We start from the raw sequence: 10,836 nt of genomic DNA on the forward strand, positions 1-10,836 counted from the left end.
TCAGCACAAAATGTCCATTTAGGAACTCCTGCAGGTAATGCGATACATATTTAACATGATCCAACCAGGGTTACGTATGCTTCAGTATGTACTACATGTTCCATGACAGTTTGAAGAAACTTGTCCATATCTGTTGGGTTACATTTTGACATATCAGATATATGTATTTTTGCTAATGTACATCTGAAGGTTTGGAAAGTTTCCAATGGAATGATCTGTGTCAATACTCAGGTTTGGGGTTCTTACTTGTAATTCCTGGACCCTTGGCTACTCGGCAAGCTGTAACATAACTGAGTTAATGAGTGCTCCAAGGGGGTAATTCAATACACACCGAAGCGACACATTGCTGCAACTCTCATTGACTCAGTTGAGCTTTTCTGCCAATCACCATTGCTCATCAGGCTGAGCAAGGAGGTAATTCAAAGACCGCCGCCTTAACTTTCCTTTTCTATTGACACGCTCATCAGTCATATTAAATACCTCTCTGATAAGTCACTTTACTTATTTCATTTAGACAAATTGGTGGGGGTTTTGGATTTTATTGTATTTTCAGTAAAATATGCTGCATAAGGGAAGGCTTGTCACACATTATTTTCCTATTTGGATGTTCAGCTTTTTGATGGTTTTGCCAAGATAACATACCAATGATGTACTTTTGGGTTGACATAAGACCATATCATCTTTCAGCTCAAAGACTAACTACTTCTCACCTTGTGATTATTCAAAATTATTTGAATCAATGAATTATGTCTAATTTCATATGCCGATGGTTGTAGGATGAAGTATCTGCAGTCTTTCAATGGTAAAAATACAGAAGAATTCATCTCGGACATAAATCATACACTTCACACACCACGTCTTTATGGTGCCAGACTGGTGTTCTCTTGTACATTCACATGGTTTACAAGAAGCAGAACTACATTCATTCATTGTGTCTTAAAATAAAAAAAAATAGACCCAAATAGACCTCATCGCCTTCTTTCAGTTTGCTGCAGCACATGCAGTGCTAGATTTTGTGCTCTGTAGACCGAATGTCATAAATGCACCCTTACGACATTACGACTATAAATATTATCATCTAGTCTTCATAACAAAAAAATCATAGAGAACTTGAATGCGTATGGTGAGACTTTTCAATATCTAAAATTTCATCCCATGTTGCACTTTCACCCCTCTTGGGGAACTGAAAGCACATATCTGTATTTATGTATTCTAAAACCTGAGAAGAGTTATGACTTTTAGATACATTAATATATAGTTAGGTCGTATGCACAACTTTCAGTGTTTACAATACAGTATTTAGGGACATTTCTTTGGAAATGTTAAAAGCAGGTAGCCATGGCTTATATTGGTAAAATTGTTGGAACTGTAATAGCGTGGTTTATTATTGTGTTTGTCATATGGCTTGTGTAAATGCCTTATGTGCTTTTAGGATTATTTATTTAGGTATGATTTTCCTGTTTAAATCTGTATAAATGTAGACCGTAACAACTTGATGCGGGGTATAGTTTGCAGCAGGTTTCAGATGAAGAGGAATAAGAACATGTGACCACTGGAGCAGAAAAGGGATGCCTGGGAAATGATTTGTCCTCATGTTCATCTTTTGGTCTGAGGCCAACAGGTTAATGAAATGATTCTGTAGGGCTGGCTGGACACCTAATGAGCAGCTGGTTTGAATTCTGTACATAGTTTATATCCCACACTTATCTCTTCTTTGACAAGTTAAGCACAAGCTGGCTTTCTTCTGCAATTTCTAACTTCTATGTTATTTACCACAATCGGCATCATTGTGATTGTAGACAAGCTTAATATTTGACTTAGCTTGTATATGTACACTTGCTATGTACTAGTTGGGTTTTATTCTCATTTTTAGAAAGATTCATTTTTTCTTTTTTGTTGTTGTTTTATATCTTTAATTTATAAAAATATATCTTATATCTTTATACATTAAAAAATATCCTTAATCATTTCACCAAGAGGCTTCTTTGAATTATTGAATTCTTTGGCTGGTTCTGATGTCCCAGCAGGCGTTCGTACATAGTAACAATAAATATATCTACAAATAGGCTTCCCATAACCCAAGTAACTGTCAGCTGGATTACCTCTCAGCATTTACCAATTAGGGAGGTATAAGCCTTATGAATTGTCTTTGGTACATACACATTTTTGAGTTGCAATCTTTCTCCTATTGACAGAGATGCCCCTTATATGCATGAAAATGGTATAAATGTGTTTGTGCATATATCTTGCATAGATTGTTGTCATCTCATTGAAAGTTATTGTCTTTACAAGATCAAGCATGGGAATGTTTGAAGACTGAGAACAACATGTATGTGACAAATCAATATTCACTCAGATGGAAAGACATGTTTCACAAAGATTTACAAACTTTTTTCAGTGCAAAGAGCAGAAATCTATAGAAATCATCAACCCCAGACAGATTACTGGTGATTTGAGTATTTGCACTTAATCATTTCTATTTGCACTTGTTTATTGGGGTTTCGTGCTGTAGAAGTTCTTACAACAGTGATGGTATTGATGGCAAGTTGCAGTTTAACTATTCAGCATTTCATTTTTGCTTTATAAATGACCGCTAGGCAACTGTGACCAAATAGCTATGTACTTGTTTTTGTAGTAACATGCAGGATTTAGAACTTGTAAAATAGGTAAAAAAAATACTGGTGTAAACGAGGGAAGATTCCTACTTATATACATCCAGGAATAGTGTTTTTCTTCTTTGCAATAAAATAAATATATTTGTATTGTATCTTAGATTGTAAGCTCTTTTGGGCAGGGTCCTCTTCTCCTCCTGTGTCTTTTTGTATCCATCTGTCATTTGCAACCACTATTTTAATGTACAGTGATGTGTAAAATGTTAGTGCTATGTAATTACAGTTTATTAATTAAAATACCCAGAAACCATCCAGGCTTTGCACAGATGTTTGGGTGACCTGGCACCTTTGAGCTTGCACCACTGCCATAACATAAATGTGCACCAACATTCATCACTGTTTGTACACTTTTACTTTTGACACAAGCTGACCCTTTCTTTTGTCATGTTCTAAAGAAATCAAATATTTAGTCCTAATATAACTTAACTCTTTTTGTTTGGTGCTTAATGTGTCAAAGGTGAAAAATTTTCATTAACATCTATGAACAATAAATTTATATTATAATTGTTTGCATACACATGTACCCTGTATCCTAAATCCCTGCACTTTAGGATAGCTTTATGGCCACGTTGACAATGTATCACACTCTGATGATCTAGCCCAATGTCCGCCTAAATTCTATGGTATCCATAGATGCTGGATGGCATTTATAATCCTTCAAACTTTGTCCAGACTAGACAGTGATTATTAAAGTGATACTGCTATGCTTTTTAATCACTCTTCGAGCCCCCTGGGAGTCCTAGGCTGTCTCTATTGTTTGTGATATTAGGACAGGAACGGATTGTCTGTTCTCTAATGGCATTACCAATCTATAATGAATTCAGATTTAAAAAAATGCCTGGCAGTGTGAGCTGTTTGACAGGACTGATATTCACTTAAGGTTTACAGGTTTGCTTTTTCTTACCTATGTATGGTAAAGGTGAATTAGCCAGCTGTGCTTAGGGGCGAGAATTACATTCCATCTCTGATGATGTCCTAAATTAAAGGCTAAGCTGGTGGTGTAACTATTTACTCATAGAGGTATGTTCAGGTGATGTATGTCATGCTTTGGACCAGGTTATTATTATTAAACAGGATTTATATAGTGCCAACATATTATGCAGCACTGTACAATAAATAGGGGTTGCAAATGACAGGTGATTTCAGACAGTGACACAAGAGGAGTAGAGGACCCTGTCTTGAGCAATTTACAATCTAGGAGGAAGGAGAAGTAACATGTCATACCTTCACATTAAACAGCTATCTAATATTTGTGTCTCAAACATTGATATTTTGACCACAGAGCTGTTAATGGCATTGACAGAATATATTTGTAACGTTTGCAAATGCTGAGCAGATTTTCAATTGTTTTTTGTATATTGTCTGTAAGGCACTGCGGACATTTTTCAGCCTCCCCCCGATACTGAAACTGTTAGATGAGCCTGACTGTGCTTTGGGATTTTTAGTATATTTCTGTGAAGTTTTACTAATGGCAGTTTGTGTGTTCGATGTAGTGACTTGTAAAAAGGCCTTACATTCCACCAAGACAAGCTAAATTGCTTTGTTATGACACCATCATATGAACAGCGCTGGTACTAAAAAGCTTTCCTACAGGAATGCCAAATCACCTTTAACAGGGGAAGAAGGCAATTACCTGAGTGCCTTGCTCTGTATTACCTGAAATACAGGTAGTGTCCATACTGAAACTGCAGAGCGTGACTGCCGGAGAGGAATTCTGTTACTAGCAGTAGTCTCTTGTAAATGTCATCATTGTTCTCAGCTCCATTAATTACTTAGCTGGGTGTTCTATACCATGTCACTGTTCTTATCAAGGCAATGTTGGTGTATATGCTGCATAAACATTCATCTGGATGTAAATATCTTCTGTATATATATTATTATCTATCTTTGTTATTATCTCCTATAACAAAGTATTTACAAGTTACAGTGTCCAAAGCAATAAACCAAAATCCATCTTGTACTGAGCTGTGTTCAGCGAAGTGTATTTTGCTTGAATACCGGTCCTTTGCTACTTGTAGTTTGAACAAAACCCAAAAAATTAAGGATTTGTTAAAGGTTTTGGCACAGTAGGTGACACATGACGAATGGAAACATAACAGAAGATAACTAAGCTTTTTTTTGCAGATATCATCAAACAAAACGGCAACCCATATTATCTTTGTTGCAGTAGATATATAGAAAATATAAATTTTCCATCTAAGATAATGGATTATATATTGCGAATCAGAAATGCATCACTTCATTGGCAACCTGACCAATTAAATGTTGAATTTAAAACTTTATAAATGTGTTATATCCAGGGAAAAATGAAACATTCCACTCTACCCACTCATACATACGGAATGTGTTATTAGGATGGGCATTCATTCATATATCATGTGCCAGTGGTAGAATAAATATCTTTTCAATCCTTAAACTGTAAGCAAATTGTGTAAATTATTGTAAATGATATGAATATGTCATCACATCTTTTCTATGTGTTTCTTTGACAACCAGACCACACTGCAGTAAAAAAAAATATCTATGGCAGCTCTTCCAGATCTTCCAGAATTTGTGTGCGTTCTGTATTACCCTTTAATATTTATTGCAGCCTACCTTGACCTCCGTAATTGTGGAAATGGCATTTTCCTTGCAATGAGCCATAAATGTTGAATGACTGCAATTATTGAACAACTGACACAATGACTGACATGTTTATAGAAGTACCTGGAAGCCTACACACACAAAGAATCTCTCTTTAGTATTTGCTTTACACAGGCAGGTTAATAGCCATGTAAAACTCCAAACCATGCCACAAGAAAAAAACATCAACTGGCCAGCATCTGCTTGTCCTAAACACTGTCCAAACCCCATCAAACAAGAACTAGGACCATTCATCTTATTTTATTTTTTCCTGAGGCTGTTTTAGACAAGTCACTCAGGTAGTGTGTAGGTGAAAGGGGAAGATCACATGGCAGCACTATCTAGGGGCTGTGTCAAGTATGTGTGGTCAAAAACCTGTTTATTATTCTGAGACACAGTTTCTCTTGCAGACTTTGTGTTTCCCTTTCAACATAGACAAAAAATATATATTAATATTATTTAAAAGTGTGACTAAAGTTTTTTATATAATTTGTCATATATTTAATATGCTTAATTGATGTTTTTTTCTTGCAGCCCAATATTGGAAGGTTGGGTATACCTCATGGACCGTCTGGGGAGAAGGTGGCTGTAGTGACCGTGGATGATTGTGACACAGCCATAGCGGTGCGTTTTGGAAATTCTATCAAGAACTATACATGTGCTGCTCAGGGAACCCAAACTGGATCCAAGAAGTAAGTTGTTGGCCAACTATATTAGAGTAAACTTTGGTTCAAGCTCTAGTTATGGACCCCAAATGCTTCATGGCAATCCAATATTTTATTTTATATATGTAAGTGTTTTATAAAATTTAATTTTCAGTCTAATTCAAATATAAGCTCATCACCATAAGTGAACTGTAAAGGTTTGTTATATTCCCTAAAGAAACTACTAAAAGAAAGATTTATAAAAAAAAAATAGAAATGTCTGTATAAGTGAGTTACATTTGTATAAATGCATCACATACATACATGTGTGTGCCACATATACACATATATACTGTACTAAAAGCTGTGCTTTTCAGGACAATGATGGTATTTTTGGTGACCAATGAGGTACTGGCAATATTTAGCTGTGATTTTGTTATATAACCATTTATTTTCTTTTATTAAGATCACTTGACCTAACCGGACCACTATTGCTGGGAGGTGTTCCTGACTTGCCCGAGGACTTTCCAGTGCAAAACCGACAATTTATTGGCTGCATGAGGAATTTAACGATTGACAGCAAACCCATAGACATGGCTAGTTTTATAGCCAACAATGGCACCCTAGCAGGTACAATTCATACATTGTATTGTATTTAATTTTATATATTTAATTTCATGGTTACTAAAATCTAATAGAATATTATAGAATGAGTACTACAGAGGATAAGCTGCCAGTTTGGATTTACATTTGTTTGCAATATATCCCTAAAAAAAAAATTGCCCCTATTTGGGATTAGGGGCAGAAATAAATTTGTCATGGTAACATGGGTGATATGGTGTGGTTTGGAAGCATATTCTTTACTTGGACTGCACTCTAGGCACTCATTTCCTGCACATTTTCCCCTAGCATTCGGCTCTACAAGTATTCAATTCACACCTAAACATCAGTAGCTATTGACATTATAGTCCATTATTTATTGCACTAATATGAGTTTCTATTGTTGCGTTAAAGGTTGCCTTGCAAAAAGGAATTTCTGTGACACCAATGTTTGTCAGAATGGAGGCACCTGTGTTAACAAATGGAACACCTACTACTGTGACTGTCCTTTACATTTTGGAGGGAAAAACTGTGAGCTAGGTAAGTTACAGAGCATTAATACGTGCTGCCTAATGAGATAAGTAGCTGTTACCTTTTTACTGGTTCATTGTGGCCCACTTAGAACCACACAATTGCATAATTCATTTCTTTTTATCTTGTCCTCCCTAAAACAGCTTGCCTTACTAAAGGCAATATAAAAGTGTTATGTTTAAAGTTTTTAAAGGAGTAGTAAGGGAAGTAAATACTATTTAAACTACCAGTCATATCCCTTACATGTGTTCTTTACTTAGTTTCTAAACATAGTAGTAAGTAAAATGTAATAGTTTTGGAAATGATTGTTAAAATTAATTTTTTGCTTGTTTTTGTATATTCTCCATTGAATAAAAATAAATTTGTTTTTCTATTGATTTCACTATTGTAATAAATCTAAGTCTGTATATTCTGAGTGGCAAAGTTTGGAACATGTCCTAATACCAATAGTGTTGCCTTTCAGTTATGCCATTTCCACAGCGTTTTCAAGGAGATGGGATCGTCATCTGGACTGATATAGAAATCACTGTGTCTGTGCCATGGTTTATTGGGCTGATGTTCAGAACTCGTCAAGTCAGTGGCATGTTAATGCAGGCTAATGCAGGGCCTTCATCTAGGATTATTATCCAGGTAAATATCAAAATTTTCTATGTAGATAAACAGCAGTGCTTAGCAATACTTCCGCAAACAATGCATCAGACAAAGAAATCCACATTCCGCTTTGGGCACAGGAACAACTATGGCATTACCATTAATAACAGCAGATTACAATCTTATGTGGTTCAAGGTCACTGTCTTGCCTAAATGATTTTTTTACATTTTCAAAAATAGAAGGCACCAAATAACAAATATGTAATTTGAATATAATATATATTTTTTTTTTAGTCAGCACTGACAGACAGTGTGAATTCTAGACCCCCAGGGCACCAAATTTGAATGTTTTGGAATCTAATTGTATTTTTTAGTATATTAAGCAGAAAGTCACCCCTATATAATGACTTTTTTTTTAAAAAAATAGGTAGTAAACGGTCACATTCAGTTTGAAGTGTACAATGGTTTCAACCAAGTAGCTAGTATGAAAATTCATCAGACCAGAGTCAGCGATGGCGAATGGCACCACCTTCTCATAGAACTGAAAAGCTCCAAGGATGGAAAGGATATCAAGTATCTGGCCATTATGTATCTGGACTATGGAATTTATCAGGTAAACAATATAAATTTTTCTATAAGGCTCTTTATGACTAGATTTGGTGTAGCCTGTGCTTGTAATATGTACATCTATTCTGTAAAGGCCTTATTTTGTTTGGTAGAATGCAGACACCAACGTTCTGGAATAGCTTTATAAACGGATGTTTTTTTTTGCTAAGATAATTTTTACTTTTTCAGAACTCTGTGGAAATTGGTAATGACCTGCCAGGACTGAAACTGAAAACAATCTTTGTTGGTGGTTTATCCGAAACTGATACCCTCATAACACAAGGATTTAATGGCTGTATGAAGGTGAGTCTAGTACAGAGAACTAAGGGTACTGCTGGCCCTGACAATTACTGATCATATTGCCTCATACTTCTGGAGTCCTATAATTTTCCATTTGTAATTAAAATGCAGTAGGCTTCATACTGTGCTACTATTACAATAAATGGGTTGTTCCTGGAATATTTTGTTATTTCTAGGGGATTTTCTTTGTGCGTTTTATATGGTATATACTTGTCAAAAAAGGACTGTATGAAGATCTTTAGGTTCCTTAACCCAGAAAAGTAGAGGATTGTTACATCAAACTTCCTAGTATTTGCCTGCTTACCATATTTTACTGGTCTGTTACAATTTAGAAGCAGTTTACAGATTTCTCTAACATGACAGTAACATTTGTGTTTGTTCATGTTAACCTGGCAGACCTGTGAGAAAAGGTAAGGGTGAAATTACCCTCACGTGTTCTTTGTTCATGTGTCTACATGTCATTCTGTAAGATAAATGAGAATGTCAGTCATCCTTCACTTGCATAGCTACACCTCCTTTTTGTACACCATGTTAAAAACAAAATTCAGCCTTATTCCCTTCCTCCTAAATGATTTTTGGAACTTACGGAATTTACAGAAACAAAACCAATTAAAAAAAGGTTTTTGAAAGACTTAAAAAATGGCACCATTTACAAAAAAAAAAAAAAAACTAAATACAGCAGGAATTGTTGTACTTTTACCAGTGGTTGGGTCCTGGTTACTACCCCCACTTTATCACAAAGAGCTCTGCTACCACCCTTTAGTACATGCACAATTATTAGACAACTGGAAGGAATCATTTTTTTTTCTGGCAGTCAACATTATAAAAACTTTCACACCCGTGCTTTGCCACAGAATTAAAGTAATTTTTCAAAGGTATGGCTTCTGATAGTATGTGTGCTAAAATAAGGCAGGCATTCTATATGTTATTTTTTGTTAATTGCTACAAATCAATCACCTGATAAATTCACTACTGTTGGAGCTCTTCATTCATTTGAGTCAAAAGTTACGTGTCTCCATTGTATTATGTATGCCCAAGACTGTACCTCGTAATGCCATGCTCACACACCTAAATGGTATTGTTCATTTCCATTAGGGAGTAAGAATGGGAGAAACTTCAACCAACACAGCAACCCTAAACATGAATAAAGCAAATGTCATCAATGTGGAAAGTGGCTGCGAAGTAGATAATCCCTGTGACTCAAATCCATGTCCATACCATAGTGACTGCAGTGATGAGTGGAACAGCTTTTCTTGTAATTGTGAACCAGGTAAGACTTCTATTTTCTACACTAGAAATACCATGCTTCTAAGTAAATAATCTGTAAACGTCAATATCATTCAAGGTCATTTTCCAGAGTTATTTTTAACTACTTCTAAGTTATATTTTTGATTGTTTTAGTTAAAAGCAATAATAATAAATAGTAATAATGCTTAATTGTAAGAATATTCAGTATATCTTTCAATAGTTTAGAAAGGCTATATTTTTAAATGGCTGTAATAGAGATCGCTGTTCTTCTATTCTAAAATGTTCCTTTTTTAGACACTAAAATGTAATTTTGAATAAACTGCTTTGTACAGTCCAGAAAGTATTCTTGAATCCAATCCAAGCATCCACATGTGAAATGTACATATCTGGGTAAAACTGGAAAAAAATTTAAGAAACCTTTTGTTAATGAGTTGGTAAAAGCATACTTGGCAATAGTAACACTGACTGATTGGTCTTTTTGCCTTCAGATATTTTCATAAAAAAAGAGGTCAGGAATAAAATCCGTCTATATGGGCATGACATGTAGTGGATGCTACATTTAAATGTGACATTAATCTGTTTATTGATGAAGTAATTTTGAAAGCTGTCAATGTTTGATGTGGCATCAGCCCAGTAGCACATGTAACTAAATCCTCATCTTTCCTCCAGGCTTCTTTGGAAGAGATTGTGTTGATGTGTGCAGCCTGAACCCTTGTGAGCATGTTTCTACTTGTGCTAGAAAACCAAGTTCTTCCCATGGTTACACTTGTGAATGTGGAGCAAGCTACTATGGACAATACTGCGAGAACAAGTAAGGTCTTATTTAAAAGCAATTGTTTTTTTGTTTGTTTTAAATAATTTTTATTGAGATGTTCCAGGGTTTACATGACAATAAAATGGCATGTTACACAATGTACGAGGAAAACAATATGAAAACAATGTCCTGAGAAAACATTAGCCAAATACACAAACACATTATGATAATGCAATGATGAAATAGTAAAATAAATAGAAACCCCAGT

General features: G+C 35.2%; 1 protein-coding gene across 1 annotated transcript in view; it reads left to right on the forward strand.

The window, feature by feature from the left end:
* CELSR1 (cadherin EGF LAG seven-pass G-type receptor 1) overlaps positions 1 to 10,836 on the forward strand; it is a 94,631-nt gene that overhangs the window by 56,236 nt on the left and 27,559 nt on the right. The window contains 8 exon segments of the mRNA XM_072399039.1: positions 5,829 to 5,986; positions 6,405 to 6,568; positions 6,953 to 7,078; positions 7,533 to 7,699; positions 8,088 to 8,273; positions 8,456 to 8,569; positions 9,662 to 9,836; positions 10,484 to 10,625. Of these exon segments, the coding sequence (XP_072255140.1) occupies positions 5,829 to 5,986; positions 6,405 to 6,568; positions 6,953 to 7,078; positions 7,533 to 7,699; positions 8,088 to 8,273; positions 8,456 to 8,569; positions 9,662 to 9,836; positions 10,484 to 10,625 (1,232 nt within the window).

Source organism: Pyxicephalus adspersus, chromosome 2 (assembly GCF_032062135.1).
Source record: "Pyxicephalus adspersus chromosome 2, UCB_Pads_2.0, whole genome shotgun sequence".
NCBI lineage: Eukaryota > Metazoa > Chordata > Amphibia > Anura > Pyxicephalidae > Pyxicephalus > Pyxicephalus adspersus.